General features: G+C 64.0%; 1 protein-coding gene across 1 annotated transcript; it reads right to left on the reverse strand.

Annotated features, from left to right (window-relative positions):
• Positions 1–290: 290 nt before the first annotated feature.
• FIBCD1 (fibrinogen C domain containing 1) lies at positions 291–14,686 on the reverse strand. The gene is made up of 7 exons (XM_059828915.1): positions 14,615–14,686; positions 9,085–9,561; positions 7,935–8,094; positions 7,067–7,203; positions 1,369–1,465; positions 869–1,048; positions 291–550 (listed from the first exon to the last, which is right to left on the reverse strand). Exons 1-7 carry the CDS (start codon positions 14,684–14,686, stop codon positions 291–293), a joined length of 1,383 nt encoding a protein of 460 aa, XP_059684898.1.
• Positions 14,687–15,749: the final 1,063 nt, after the last annotated feature.

Raw genomic sequence — 15,749 nt, forward strand, 5'->3', positions numbered from 1 at the left:
ATCCTTTTGCCCTCTCTGCCGCAGCCGTGAGCACCGGCCGTGGGTCACGCTCTGGCCGGGAGACCCGTTTCAGCTGCAGGGGAGCCATGGCAGTAGGAAGCAAAGGTCCGACGATGTCCGTGGGTGCCTGGGAGCCAAAGCCACCCTCCCCAGGAGCAGGCACTCCCCAGGGGCTCCTCGAAGATGGGCTATCCCTCGGGGAGGATGGCAGCTGGAGGGGGGACAGGGCAGCAGGGCAGTGGGGAAGGGCAGGGGGCTGGGCACGGGGTGGGGGTTCTCATGCCACCCAGCTAATTCTCCTCCCGGATGGGCCGGATCTTCATCTCGGTGAACTTGAGGGAGTACTGCCAGCCGGTCCAGGAGGACCACTCAATGCCGTCGGCGTAGGAGCTGTGGTGGCCCTTGAGGTACTGCCCGTTGAGGTTGGAGGTGTGGCAGTTGCGGTACCACCAGGCGCCATGGTAGAAAGCCGCACAGTTGTTCTCTGAGTGGTCGTTGTCCAGGTCCTTGGTGGTGAACTTCATCCCGTTGTGCTTCAGGAACGAGTCTCCTGCCGCCGGGGTAAAGGAGCTGGGATGGGCCCTTCCTGCCCCTCACCCTGCCCTCAGGCTGTCTCCCACCCCGGGGGCTCCCCTGGGCACCCCAATGGGGCTCCTTTAGTCACGTACAGAGCACTTGGTGACAGCCACCCTGCAAAAGCCTAACCGCAGCCCCTCTCCTGCCTCCAGCTTCCCGGGACTGCAGGGATGCAGCCAGCACCGCCGCCAGTGCCGGAGGAGACAGCTGATGCCCCAGCGAGGGGGTTTGGTGGCCGTGGGCTCCCCCTGCCCCAAAGGATCACGTGCATCCCCCCATCCCACCGCCCTACCTGCCGTCCCCGAGTAGTCGGCGATGGAGACGGGGTAGCCATCCTCCTCGGGGTCAACGGAGAAGAGCCCCACGCCGAAGCTGCCGTAGTGGGCGAAGGCGGTGCCATTGTCAAAGTCCTCCAGGTCAATGCGGAGCTCGTAGCTTCCCTGCACCGTCAGCACGTGGATCCGCTTCAGCCCTGCAGTGGAGGGAGGGGGTGAATGCGAGGACCCCGGCAGGGACGGGGTGGCCAGGGGTCTCTGGGGAGGGGGTGCGAGGTGGGTCAGGGAGCGGTTCCCACTCTCCAGCCCTCGCTCTGTTATCGCTGCATGGCCAAGGGCACGTACTCAGCTCGCTGGCAAACAGCCCCATTGCTTCCCCGCTCCAGTGCAGCCCCCCGGTCCCCTCCCTGCCTGCCCGGACGTGAGTGCCAAGGAAACCCCAGACCTCCCCAGGGGGGCTGGGGGGCCCCAGACTTTGCCAGCCCACCCAGGAGCAGGCACTGCCAGCCCCACGCACCCAACCAGTGCTCTCCCGTCAGCTTTCCGAAGCCATCCCGGTAGGCTTCCCAGCCACGGAAAAAGTTCACGGAGCCGTCCTCGCGCCGCTGAAACACCTGGGGAGGGAGACACGCGGGGCATCAGTCATGGGGCTGCTTTGAGCCTGCGCACCCCAAGCAGCCCCCCTGCTCCCCACCGTGCTGCCCACCCCTCCCTGCCACATCTTATTAGATGCAGGTGCAAATTAAACCCTTTCAAGTCAGTAATTACACAGGGATGCTGGTGGGCAGGTCCCCAGGAAAATGCCAGATCAGGCTCCCGGGGACGGGTGAGTCGATTCAGATAAAACAAATCACCGTATCCTTCACCTGGAAAGGGAAGCAGAGCTTGGGAAACCTGTGTTGTGTTCCTGCAGGTAGGTGGCCAGTGCCCCCAGGAGGGGTGGGCACCTCGCACCCGGCTCCAGGCTGTGCGTGGGAAACAGCCTGGGCTCTGCCATTGGAGGTATGGAAGGATGGACGGACGGATGGCGTGACTCGCGGTCTGTCCCTGCAGCACATGGTGCCCGGGTCAGTCGAAGCCATCCTGCAAAGGGTGGGATGCTCAGTGCTGTGTAAACCTCCCAGGTCCCCACTCTCTCCTGGGCAGCCACCCCGTTATCAGGCATCGTTCCTGATGGCCTCATTACTCATCCCAGAGAAATTAACTGTGGGGCACCGACCACCCCGACTCCTGCAGAGCCCCCAGATCCCGGCCAGATCTCCAGGGCTCAGCGCGGCTTTTCTCCTCAGAGCCTTTCCCTTTTCCTCTCCCATCTGCTCATCGGCATGTCATGCCCTGTGTGTTTCATCCCCCTGTATCTGTAGTTTTCGGTTTGATTTATTGACAATCATCCAGGAAATGCTACTCCGTGTCCGACCATTTGAACTTAATTAAGCCTCCAGCCCTGGATTAATTGCATTAAACTTGGCTGAGCCAGCCTGCCCGACCGTCACCAAGTGCCGTGCTCCCATGGTCGCGGTGGCGGGGGGACAGGGCGCTCAGTGATTTAGGAACAGCCGCCCCATGCTCTGGCAGCCAAGGGGCCAGAGCACCCTGACTTCGGGGCTGGGCTGTGCCACCGAGCCTGTTCACCCCAATTCTACCATCCCAGGCTCGGGCAACGCCGCCGAGCCCCTGCGCCGGCTGGGAAGCTGCCGCGCTTTGCTCCACTGCAGGAACGCCCCTTCGCAGCCTCCCCCCAGCTGCTCCTGCCCATGGGGGGTTTCATCCCGGCGTGCTGAGGAGACCCAGCTCGTGAACTTCATGCCATTTTGCCCTTCACTAGACAAGCATTTCTGGGGCCGCGGATGCCCGGCGCAGGCTCCAGCACGCTCCTCGGCATGGCCCGGCTCTGATCCTGCTGTACTTACCTTCTAGAATTAGAGCCTTAATTTTTATCCCTGCGATGAGCACTTGAGAAGCTGTGGTTAAGCCCATTTAAAGGGGCTTTCTTCAGGCTTGCTGGGAAAGGGGGGATGGCGCGGCTGGATGGGGGCCCAAAGCTGATTTTCCCCGGCCGACGTTGGCTCCGACACTGCCGCATGGGGAAGGCGGCGGAGGCAGCACCGATGCTCCCTCTTAATCGGCTTTGACCCACGGTTGTAAATAGGCCAATTGCCTGGGGGGTGCCCAGGGAAGCGTGCGGGGCACGTCTCCGTTGGCTGAGCCTCAGCATAGCTCGGCAATCACCCCGGGCACCGGAGGGGCCTTCGGTGCCCCACTGCCCACCGGGCTCAGCTCCAAGGGGCTCGAAAAGTGGTCGGAAGGGCTGGCGGGTGCTGGAGGTCCTGTGTCCTCCTATGTCTCCTGCTCCACCCTCATCATCTCTCATGCATGGTCCCTCTTCATGCTTCACTCGTGTACCCACCTCTCCCACGTGCAGGTGGGGACGTGGGAGCCTCCTCCTTGCCCCCCATGCTGGGATGCTGCGTGCACCAGGATGCTGCAGGCACCGGGATGCTGCGTGCACCAGGATGCTGCAGGCACCGGGATGCTGTGTGCACCGGTGACCCACAGGCTCGCTGCCACGCTCCCAGCCCTGCCTCGCTGCTCTTTTCCTCCTCATCAAATATGCATCACCCCCTCTTAAGCAAAAAGGATTTCCTTCCCTTCTTTAAAGGCAAGGCTGAAATATTTATCTCCCCCACTCTCTGCCTCCCCCGGTCGCACTGAGCTCACGGGGCAGGGACAGGCTCCTGCAACGGTATCAACCCAGAAAAATGGGTTAAAACCAGAGAAAAGTGGGAGCGCCAGCCTGTGCCTGCCGTGGCGTTGGCGGTGAGGGAGGGCTCTGCTCCCTCTCCCCGCAGCCCTCTGATGCCAACCCCCACCAAACCCCCAGTGGGCTCGAAACCCCACCGCAGTCGTGGCCTGGGGAGACACTCGACCATCACTTTTCTGCCACTGCAGGGCTCCAGCTCCCGGTCAGGTTTTCGGCAGCCACGGCACAGCCCCCGCAGCCCCCACCCTGTGGCATTCCTCTGAGCCCCCATCACAGTGCGGAGACCGGCTTCAGGTTCAGCCATGGAGAAGACAAACTCGGAGCATCGCAGGAGTCGGTCTCCAGTAAGTGCCAATCCCGTGTGATCACCTGCGAACACTGCAGCCGGCAGTGCTGCCTGCTCCTGCCTGTCCCCGCCAGCAGAAGCATCTCGTCCCCGTTGGTGGCAACACATAAATCACATCTTTTGGAAACAGCACGCATTTCCCTGGGCTCATCTCACGCACTGCTTTTGGCTTATCCCAGCCCATGTGTAAATGCATCAGTGTCTGTTCAAAGCCCCCAGCCCGCACCGGGACCCCTCCGGTGTGCCATGAGCAGGCTGGGCGAAGCCATCCCCGGGAGCGTCCCCGGTGCGGCGGGTGCCGGTGAAGCTGGAAGCTGTCACTTAACATCACCACGGCCCTCGTCCTGCTGGCACAGCCTTTTCTTCTGTATCCTTCGTCTTTCCCACCACTTCCCAATATGCGCTCTTTCCCACCACTTCCCAATATGCGCTGTACATGGAAAATGGTGCTGAGGCAGCCGGAGCCGTCGTGGCACCTTTGCTTACAGGACCGAGATGCTGATCCCGGGGGGGCTTTGCCCCAGCTGGGCAGCGATGGAGGCTCAGGGGCACCGGGAGGAGCACAGGGTGTTTGAAAGACTTCCCAAGACAACAGCATGTGAAGAGGGAACTTTTTCAAGCCTCCCGGGATGCCGAGCCTCCCCCGCCCTCCGTCACCATTATTACTTTAATGAAGTGCCAGAGGTGAGTGTCAAAGGGGGGATCAGGGTCAGGCTGGGCAATTACACGACTGCAGCTCGGCGCTGCCGCGAGGCTCGGGTCACACCGGGGGAGTCGCTGCAATTAAAGTCGGCGCTGAGCACAGGATGTGGATGTTCCCGTTGTCTCTGGTGGGCACCGACCCGGACTCACGCCCCAGCCGGCTGCAAACGTGGCCCCGCTTTTGATGGGTGGCACTGAGCGGGGAACAAAATGGACTGGGGGGTGTGCTGGGGGCTCCCTGGCTCTTCCCTCCCACATTTCTTCGCCTTTGTGTCGCCCTGCCCTGCATGGACACTGATGCTGGCCGCCCTCTCTGCCAGATTTCTGCTTTTCAACCATGCAAAATAGGCAGCAAACAGCCCCAGAGCTGCAATCGCTCGCACAGCGCAGGGGACTTCGGCTGCCCCGGGCTGGATGCAGCTGTCGTGGGGAAGAAACGCCTTGGTCCGGCGAGGGCTGTGCCTTGCTCAGCCTTCCCGACAAAGGGGGTGCGGAACGACCAAGGACCCTGCCTCTGGCAAGGGGACAGTGTGACACTGCAGATCATGCCATGGGGACGGAGCACTGGGGCAGCTCTTCCCCCAGCCCCGCTCCCCATGGTCTCTAAGCCATCCATGCAGGCTAAGGCTTAGCTCAGCACCTCCCAAGCTCCAGAGTCAAAATTGATTCAGCTGCTGCCATTGCTTCCACCCACCCACCCACATGCAAATAAGCCCAAATGTCAGGAGTAATCGCTCCAGAGGAGGAGGGGAGGGAAATTTCCCAGGCTCTGCACCACGGTGCTCAGCCATGCCATGGCTTATCTGGAGCCCAGGTGAGTCAGTGTCCCAGGGACCCCTCTGTGTCCCCAGCCCCATGGGCGATGGCTGAGACACCCCCCTACCACCCTGGGGAGCTGGAGGTATGTTTGGGAGCCTGTGCTGCAGAGCAGCCCCAGGAAATGGGAACCTGGGGTGAGCACCCTTGGCCCTGCTCTGGATGCGCCACGCTGGGATTTGGCACCCGGTTTGGCTCCTCTGCCCTGGTCGAGGCAGGGCTGAGCCCTGGTGCTGCCTGGCTGTGGTGCTGCAGGCGGCACCGTGCCGGCCCTGCTGCTGGAGCCCACGATGCTGCTGGGTGTAAAATCATTTGCTTCGCCCCCTCCCCAGCTCAGCTGGAGCCCTCCCGGCTGCAGCAGCTTTAAATAAGCCTCTGAGTGTCTCGCTAATCACCTTGGGCTGCTCTTCAGGCAGCGTTTGAGGATGGCTGCGGCTGGCAGAGGCTGTGCAGACTATGCACAGGGTTTGCAAGGACCCTCCCCACCCTGGAGAGCAAGTGGGGTCCCCCCCTTTTCCCTCTGTGAGCCACCCAGGAGTTGGCATCCTCAGGGCAGCGCTGTGCCTCAGTTTCCCTGCTGGAGCTGCTGGTACCAACCTGTGCACGACAGGTCGCTCCCGCCCGGGGTGGGCTCTGGGCAGACCGAGACCGAAGGCTCAACAGCCCCCTGAGGGCAGGGGGGCTAAGCTCCCTCCTGGCACTGCTCAAAGCTGCTTAGGGGAATCAGATCGTGGGGATTTGTTTCCTACAGCACCCAGCTGGAGGGGTGCTGGCCGCCTCGGCTCACCCAGCATGTCCTTGGGGGAGAGGCTGCCTGCCCACCGCTCCCCGTGAGCCCCCCGCCACCTCCCTGGGACCCCCTTGCTGCCCTCCCGGCACCCCGAGTGATGCCCTTCTGGGTAGGGGCCCCCAGGATGGGGGGGTTTCCAAAGTTCGGGGCTGCCAGCGCCACGTTCCCCCATCCCCCCCCAGTCCCTGCCCCCATTACTGTGATTACGGGGCTGTTGCAGCCGCCACGGCAAAGCAAATCGGACAGGGTGGCCGGGCAGCGAGTGAATCATTATGGCACCGGAGGTGCCCCGGGCGCCCCGCGTTAGACGAGGCGAAACGCGCTGGCTTTGGGGTCTAGCCTGAGTCCCAGCACCAGCTCCCGGGGACCACGAGGACGGGGCGAAGCACAGCCGTTCGCCCCATGGCACAACCACAGCTATGCTGCGTCCCACCCGTGGCCCAGCCCCACTGAGAAGGATGAACTCCAGCCATGGCATCCAACTCCCTGCCTGGAACCACCCTCCAGCCCCAGCCAAGCTCCGCAAGCCCGGGGCAGGGCCGCTGGGCGCTGGCACAGGGCTCAGCCTGGCAGCTCTGCTGATGCCACCGGCACGGGTAACGCGGACAAGCCTGTTTGCTTACTCCCCCACGGGATCGGGCACCCTGTGCGCAGCCAGACCCCATTAGCATTTATCACCCATCTCAATGACACATCCAAGAGCGGAGAGTAACGCCTCCCACCCCCGGTGTCCCCGCGCGGGGACAGCCCGCAGCCGGCGGTAGCATCGCCCGGTGCCCCCCAGCACGGCGGCAGCTCACCGTCCAGCCGCCCCCGTCAGTCGTCATGTCACAGTAGACCTGGAAGCCGGAGGGGTAATGTGTAGGGAAGATGGAGTAAATCCCATCCTCTTGTTGTCCACTCGCATAGATGTCAAAGCAGTCTCGGGGCCGGGACCCTGCAGCGTGGCATTGGGATGGGACGAGAGGGAGGCTGGTTAATTAATGATCTAATTTAATGTCTTGCCATTTCTTTCAGGCTCTCAACCTTGCTCCCAGCTCTAGTTGGCGGCTCGGTGCTGCCTTGCTCCTTCCCTCCTTTCTCCTCCGATGCTCTGGGTGAGCGGTGCCCGGGGGGATGCAGCCACCGCGGGGACCCCCCTGGCAGCTGGCAGGGACCGACCCGGTGTCCCTGTGTGACGGCAAGGGCAGGCTGGGACCCAGCTGGGGAGGAGGGAGCTGATGCCCGAAGGCAGCTGCAGGCAGAGTGTGGGCACGTGCTCGCAGCCCCGGGACAGTCTTACTCAGCTTCATCTTAACCAAATGACGATGAATGTGACTGTTTATTCTGAGTCCTGTGCAGCACTGCCTTCTGCACCCGAATGAAGGCCAACAACGGTCGCTTCTTGCTCTGCTTTTGCCCCAGCTACGTCTGCGTGGGGAGCAGGTGGGTCTGCAGGGGTGTGAAGTGCCTTTTGTACCGGGGGCCACGCGGTGAGAAACACCGCTTCTAGGACATAACTTTCCATCTCCCGCCTGCTCCGTCTCCCCCATCACCTTGCCAGCCCCCCACTGTATTAAACCCCTTCTCCAGGCTGGTTGTCTCCCTCCCCTTTTCTCAGGCGGAGACCTGCCGAGAGCAGCCCCAGGTACATCACTCTCCCTGGGGACCACGGGGATGCCATCTCACCGTTGGAGCAGCCCCGGGGCCGTGCTCCCCTGGCCGGCGCTCGCTGCAGGTCAGCCTTGAGCCGGGGCCGGGCACCACCGCGCTCCTTCTGCAACGTGTCCAGGACGTCGCTGACAGAGCTCACCAGCCGAGCCATGTTGGTTTGGCTCTCCGAGAGCAGCTGTGGGTGGGGGACACAAGGTTAAACGTGGTTAAACCCTGTCCGCACCCCCAGCCCCACCACCACTCTACTGTGAAGATGCTCTGCCTGCCCCCACAGCTCCCCAAATGCCTGCAGGCAGCAACGGTCCCTGCCAGGGTACAGGCAGGGGATCAGGTGAGGACATAAAAGCCACAGCAGACCCCATACAGCATCTCCGGTGCTTTTTGGCCCAGGGTCAGGGTCCAGACAGTGCCTATCGCCGCCGGGGCTGAGAAACCCCCGAACCTGGGTGCGTTGGTGCCGCCACCCTGTGGGATAAGGAGCATCTCTGGGCAAGGGGACGGGATCGCGGAGGTGGCAGGAATAGCCGTGTCCTGAAACAGCCGCCGGCTCTCCGCCATACCCCGAGGTGACCCAGGCCGGGCAAGTGACGTGGGGTGGCCGTGGCAGAGCAGCAGGACGGGGAGCAAAGCGACGCAGTGGGGATCGAGCAGCTCTGGCAGAGAGGTCTGAGCACCAGGAGGGACGGGCATGGAGCCGAGCATCCAGCCGTGTCCCGGATCTCGCTACGATGGCCAGCAGACCCTGGGCATACCCAGGTAAGCATTTCGACACAGCTCATCAGCTGTGAAATTCTGGGGACTGTAAATAAGGGGAGGCTGATTGCTGCATGAATTCCCCTTGGGATAGTCCTGTGCTGTGCTCAGCTCTGCTTGGAGCCCCAGGCTGGACCCGGAGCTGGGAGACCCACACGTGGGAGGCTGCTCACCCAGCTCACTGGCACCGGGGCGGTTTGGTAGTGAGACGCAGGCGTCTGATGAGCTGGAGCTGAAGTTATGCTTCCAAACTTGCAGTTCCCAAGCGCCTGCCTTAAACCTCAGCTCCTTCTGCCGGAGGTCTCCCCTGGACACCGTGGGCAGGGGCTGCAAGCAGCCATGGCCCAGGGACATGGGGACGGGGGGGTCTGTCCCCAAGGAGCACTGCGTGGCACCCCCAGCCCCGGCTCACCTGGATGAGCCTGCCCTGCTCGCCCTGCAGGGCACTGAGCTCCTGCCCCATGGCGCTGTGCCCCTTCTTGAGGCCGTCGCAGTCGGCGCGCAGCTGCACGGCGTGCGTCAGTAGCTTGGCCACCTCGTCCGCCACCGTGACCAGCAGGGCCTTCTGCTGGCTCTTGGTGGCCTTGGCCTCGGCGTCGTGGTCGGTGATGGCACGCAGCATGGAGGTCTGCAGCCCCTCCAGGCGCCCGAAGCTGCCCGCCGCGTCGGGGCAGTTGGGGTCGATGAAGATGTTGATGCGGGAGCTGTCGGCTTTCTCGATGGTGACCAGCGCATTGGCTTCCTCGGGGTTGGTGCTGATGACGGGGGGCGACTCGGTGACGGGCGTGTGGTAGTGGTTCATGAAGAGGATGGCCCCCGTGACCGTCACTGCCAGGAGGACGGCCACCGAAAGCAGGACAGTGCACAGGATGTACCCGCAGCTCATCCTCTGCAGAGAGAGATACGGATGCCGTCAGGACCCATCTAGATGGACCCATCCTGCTCCCCTTCATCTGAGAGGTGGGTTCAAACCCTCACGGGCTTTGGGGGGTCCAGCAACAAGGGAGGGGATGTTGGACACGGGGGTGGCGGCAGAGGAGGGGACGTGGGGACCCTGGGGAGCCCTGTGGTTCTGCCAGGGATGCAGAGGCCACGGGCGAGTGCTCAGCGAGCAAAGCAGCTAAACCCGCCTGGGAGCCGGAGGTATGAAATAATAAAGAGAGCGAACGCGCAGCGGCCGCATGCTCCTGCTGGCATGTTTTATTTAAGGCAGTGATACTCAGCTGGAGCAGCCCTCGCGCCCTGGGAGGTGCGTGCGGGGCTCCCCGCTGCCCTGGGCACAAATACAGGGAGAAAAAGGGAGAACATCATCCGTGTCCCCTGGCGCGGGGACCCTGGGAAAAGCAAGGAGGCAAGGAAAGGCAGGGGCTGTCTCCAGCAGCAAGGGGAGGCTGTGGGTCAATGTTGGGACCACACAGCCCTGAGCATCGTGGGGACCTGCTCCGCACGGGGCATCTCCCAGCTGCGGGGGCTACGCATCCCTGTCCCCCTTGTGCCCTCGCTGCCTGCCAGAGGGGAGCAGAGCTGCTTTCAAAACCTGTCGCAGGGCCTCCCAGCGAGGGGGAGTCGCTGTGGGAAAGGTCTCCGAGCCCCCCCCCAGCCACTCTGGCAGCTCCGCTGCTGCAGGGACCCATCGGCTCAGCCCGCAGGAGCTGCTCTGCACACACCGAGAGCCTTTTCTCTTTGCAAAGCGTGATGTGCCAACGCCAGCAGCGTGGATGGAGCAAGCTGCCACCCAGCCCCATCAGCCCCCCATCTCCCCCGCCGCCTCCCCTTCTCATTACACCTGCAGGATAGAGGCTGTGATTTTCCCCTGACCCCGGCCACGGCTGTCACAAGGAATTGCAGGGCTGCCAGAAAGCTGCAGATTTGGAGAGACAAAGACTACTTTCCCCAGAAACGAGGGGAAAATTGCTGCATCTGCAAAGATTTCCCAGGCCCTGTCCCCTCCCGTGCACATCTATCTGGAGTGACACCTTCCTTCAAGCACCCTTCATTTCATTCACGCTCCCGCAACCATTTGCATTAAGGTGACCCCAGCTGTGGCAGGGCTGGCCGGGCAGGGGCCGGGGGGCTGCGGATGCCCCACCAGCCCCGGGGGATGCTCCGAGTTTCTTCCCCAGCCCACAGAGAGAGGCTGGAGATGCAAACAGCGCTGGGCTGAACGGGAAACCACCCTACGGGGACCTCCGTAATGACGCAGCCCCAGGCTCAGCCCCTCGGTGTGCACTAAAAGGAGATGTTAAAGGCGGTAAGGAGAGCTTTCGGCAAGCAGAGGGTTGAGGAGTTTGCCCTGTGTTTGTAGGCTTGGAGCCCCGGCTTGGGGGCACGAGGGAGCAGCAGGATGGTGGCAGACAGAGGTGGAAGATGCCCATCGCTGACACCCTCATGTGGACACCCGGGACCTGGGCTCGACCCGGCCCCTTGGCACCATGCGGGCGCAGAAGTGACAGGAGGGACGGCTGCAGACTGGAGGCCAAAGTCGGGTGGTTTGAGATCTGTGGGGTGAGCAAGACCTGCGTCCCCGTGGCTGTCCCAGCTATGGCAGCACCTTCAGCTCCATGGCTCTGCGCCCTCCCGTCCCGCATGCTGCCACTCCCCACCATGCTGATGTCCCCAGCCCAAAATGTGCCCACCGGGTCACACAGATGGGCTGCAACAGCCAAGGGACCCATCTGAGCATTGAGGGCTTCAGGACCAGGGCCGTGCACCGCTACACAAATTCCAACCGGGCTTTAACACACTAAAATTGTGCAGCTCTGCCCGGGAGCTGCATCCAGCTGTTTTCCAGCTTTCCAGCCCTAGCATTGCTGCCTGCCTGCCAGCACTGGGAACTGGGGCAGGAACCAGGGGCCCATCCCCTTCGCACTCAACCACCTCTGCTTGTGACCATGAGATCCCAAGCGGTGGCAGCTTTACGAGTCCCACAGCATTTTGCTGGCAGGTTGTGTTACCTGGCAACCTGCAGTGGGGAGAGGAGGGAAACGCTCAGCGACGCTCCAAAGTGGGGTGTGCATCCCCCCAAGGCACCCCAGCACAGCAGCCCTGCAGCTGCATGCCCAGGTCCTGGCACAGAGCCCTGCAGACGCCTCTGCCGCATGCTCCTGCCCCACCGTGGCCACGGCCCTTGTGGCTCCAGGGGTTTCTGCCCTCCGTTGCATGGCCTCGGGCTCCTGGATCTTCTTGCCAAGGCGTTCAGGCAGCTGCAGGACATCTCCCTACTGACCATGTGGCAGCTGCCCCAGTTCTTGGTGTCCTCCTGGGGACATCCATTGGGCTGGAAGTCCCGATGTCTCCAAATCACTCCTTCTTAAGGAGAGCAGAAGCTGCAAAACTGGGAGGTGCTTGGAACGAGCAGAGCTTCACTTGCAAACCTGCTCTGGAGCTGGGGAGGGAGCCCCAGGTAGGAAGCCAAGCACTGTTGTGTCCCCAGTGCAAAGCTGAGCCGGGCTCTCCATGCCCTGCGCTGGCTCAGGCAGTAGCTCTATGCGTGGCCACCCATGGGGGCCAGGTCCTTGGTGCTCCAGCCATGCTGCTTGCACAGTGCACGGGCTGCCCTGCACCCTGGGGCTGTGGGTCCTTGCAGCCCCTGCACCCATCATCCTCCCGCAAGCATCCCGCAGCCTCCTCAGCCAGCCGCAGGCGAGCGGCTGGGCTGGGCGTGGGAGACAGCAGCTCCGGCACACGCAGTCTGCGGGGAGGGAAGGATACCAGCCGGCTTGTCCCTGGGGCAGCCGGAGCAGAGACCAGAGACGGAGGTGGGCTGGCCCCCGGGGAGCACGAGCAGAGAGCGGTGGCAGGAGAGGCTGAGCTCTGCCGTGGGAGATGCTTTTTGAGGAGGAGGTGCCCTTTGCTCCTGCTGGCTCACCAGGCAAGCTCTGCGCTGTAGGATGGTGGGCAGCGATCGCGGGCAGCCCTGGGTGCTCTCCCCCTGAGCTGTGCCCCCAGCCAGGTACAAACCAGGACCCCCGCTTGTGCTTCTGAGGCAGGTAGACACTGTGGTTTGCATCACCCAGGCTCAGCTGCTGGGGCAAACTTTAGTCCAGGTACCCTCACCTTACTGCCAGGGTCCACCCAGTCCCAAAGGAGCCCCAGGGCAGCAACACCCCCCCAAACCATTGCTCGCTCCAGAGCTGCTCAAGCAGCTTATTTTGCATCCCAGCCGCTCGTCCTGCGCTGCTCCGCTGCCCCTGTCCCTCTCCACCCTCCCTGCCTGTCCAGCTCTGCTCAGCTTTGCGCAGGGCTGCAGCCCCCCGTCCCTGCTTGCCCTGGGGCAGGGGCTGTACCCCATCTGACCCCCCCGCACCCTGCTGCTCCCCACGCCCTCCCGGAGCCTAACGCTGCACTTCACTCGCTCCCCGCAGGCACAGAGGCAGATGAACTGAATCCCGCTCCCGTTACCTGCTCTTCTCCATCATCCAAAGCCTGCCTGCTACTGTTCCTATGGCACGGCATGGCTTGTGGCTCTGGGAGAGGAGAGGCGAGGGCTGGCAAGCGTGCCGGAGCTGGCTCCGTGGGTGAGCACACAGGAGGGCTGGGATGGGTTTCTGCTGGAGCTTGCTGGAGCTGGGTGCCCAGCACCGGCTGCACAGCAAACTCTGTGCCTCCTTTGTAACCCCCTGCATGAACCACCGGCTCCGGGCTGTGTTGTCCAGCCCCGTACAGGTGGTGGGGCTGGATCCATCCTGCCCAGCTCATCCCTGGGGCCATGGCAGGGCACAAAGCTGGGCGGATAGCGGCTCCAGTCGGACGGCACCACTGGGACCCCTGCGTGGAGGGGCTGTGTGCCAGGCAGGCGGATCTCTCGGGAAGGGGAGAGGAGAGCTCTATTTCTCTCTTTGGGGGGAGTCTGGGGCCTCCCGTGCCTCTCGGGGGGGGTAGCCCCTCTCCAGTGAGGCGAGGGAGCCGTTCGGCATGGATGGGCTGGCCGGGGTGAAGAGGGCTCAGAGAAGGGCGTGCAGAAGGGAGAAGCCAGGCAGAATTCCCTCTCCTGCATTGCTGCGGGTGGAAGGGGGACAGGGAAGCGGGAGACCTGAGGGCAAGTAGGTCTCATGGCTGGGGCCGGCTGCTCGCCCCCATCCTCGCCCAGCGAGGTGCGGAGGGAGGTCAGGCGCTGGCGGCTCTTGGCTCCTTCCCTTGACTCACAGGCTCCGTCGGAGACTTGCTTTCCCCCAGCTCTTTCCCAGGCATGCTTGCCCATACTCCGCACCCCTTCCCTTCCTGCCTTGCCTGCACCCAGAGTGCAGGCAGGGCAACCACATGCCTCGCCCATGCAGCCATGCCTGCGCTTCCCTACCTGCTCCGGCACGCTCGGCGGCTGGAGGCCGGGCAGCTGGCCGCTACCTGCACGCTGGGCTGGAGGAGCTGGCACACGTGTGGCGGGTTGTGCAAACAGGCTCCGGCATGTGCCGGAACCCACCGCGTGTCACCGCAGGCTCTGCCACCGCTTCGCCGCACCCCGCCGCAACGCCGGCCTCTCCCCCAAAAACCAGGGGGGCTCCTGGAGGTTAAGAGAGGGCCAGGCGGCCGGGAACCCCCAGACCAAGAGGGATGGCTCCGGCTGCAGCAGGGAGCCGAGATGCCAAATCCCTTTTAAAGGGTTATTTAAGCAGTTTAAACCGTGCAGCGGTTCATCAGAGGCGTGTGTGGCACCCCCGGAGCATCGCCCGCTGCCCGGCCGAGGGGCAGCCCCGGCGCTGGAGGCTGAGGACACTGGCTCCAAATAAATAAACTCAATAATTGAGGCGGGGGGTGAAGGGGGGCAGCGCGGGGGGGCCCTTCTCACGGGTTGGGGGGGGGGCTCCCCACGGCGGGGGGGGCCGCTCACCCCGCCGGGCTGCACCGGGAGAACAGCTCGCTGGGAGGAGCGGGGAGGGGGGCTTCGGTGGGCCCCCCCGGGCTGGCCCCTGCCCCGTTGCCCCCCGCAGCCCCCCGCCCCGTACCTGAGATTTCTCCTGCTGCCCGTCCTCAAGTTGCGAGGCTCCTCCCATGGTTTTCCAGCGCTCGTTCCCCATCGCGCCGCCAACTTCCAGCCCAAGTGCCCAGACCCCCCCAGGCCCCCCCAGACCCCTTCCCCGGCAGCGCAGCCCCCGGCCCGCCCGCGCTGCCCGGCTGGCCGCGGCGGGAGGACGGGCGGCGGCGGCGGCGGAGGAGGAGGAGGGAGGGAGGAAGAGGAGGGAGGGAGGGAGGACACGGGCACAGACACGGGGGTGGATCTTCCCTCCCCGCCCGCCCCGCTCCCCCCGGGGCTCCCCCGGCCCCGCTCCGGGGACACCGCCCGGCGATGCCCCGGGGACTCTCCCCGGCCCCCCCCGCACTGCCCCGCGCCCCCCCGACCGCCCCCCGGCTCCGGAGTCACTCCGGACTGAAGCCCCCCGGCTCCTGCCCCGGGGCTCCGCAGCCCCGCAGCTGCCCAGATGTGGCAGCACAGCTGGAGGGGCGGCAGCAGGTAAGGCGGGGGTCGGTGCCAGCGGGTCCGGGGGTGTTTCAGGGGGCCGGGGGGGGCAGGTGCCCTGGGACCCGCTCACCTCCTTTCCAAAGCCATGGTCCGCAGTGCAGCCCCCCCACGCTGAAGGGGCTCAGTCCCACCAGTGGGCAGGGATAGGCAGGATGCTGGGCAGAGGGGGGGGGGCATTGGCATCGGTACCCCCAAACCTTCGTGCCCAAGGGTAGGCAAAGTGCTGGGGGCCTGTTGGCAAAACCCAGCGCGTGGTGGGAAGCTGCTGCCAGCTGGGGGGAGGCAGCAGCCAGGCCCCCCCGGCACATGGGGTCACACCAATGCCCGCTGGAGCATCACTTGCCCAAAGCCCAGCGTTCCCAGCCCAAAGCAGCAGTCTGGCCCTGCGTGCCGCCAGCTCTGCGCAGGATTCCGTCCCCGGCCTGATTTACCGCCACCTCTCCGAGCGTGGACATGGTTTTCTTTACCGTACCTTTGCAGCACCTCCCTTAAATCTTTTATTTGCCGCTTGTCTGACCTGCGGGCAGGAGCGTTGCTAAGAGGTTCAGCATTGGGAGAGCAGCGATGGCTCAGTCCTGTGTTAATCTGGCTGGGGGGAGGCTGATTTCTCTCTCGATGCC

This window comes from Gavia stellata, chromosome 24, assembly GCF_030936135.1.
Source record: "Gavia stellata isolate bGavSte3 chromosome 24, bGavSte3.hap2, whole genome shotgun sequence".
NCBI lineage: Eukaryota > Metazoa > Chordata > Aves > Gaviiformes > Gaviidae > Gavia > Gavia stellata.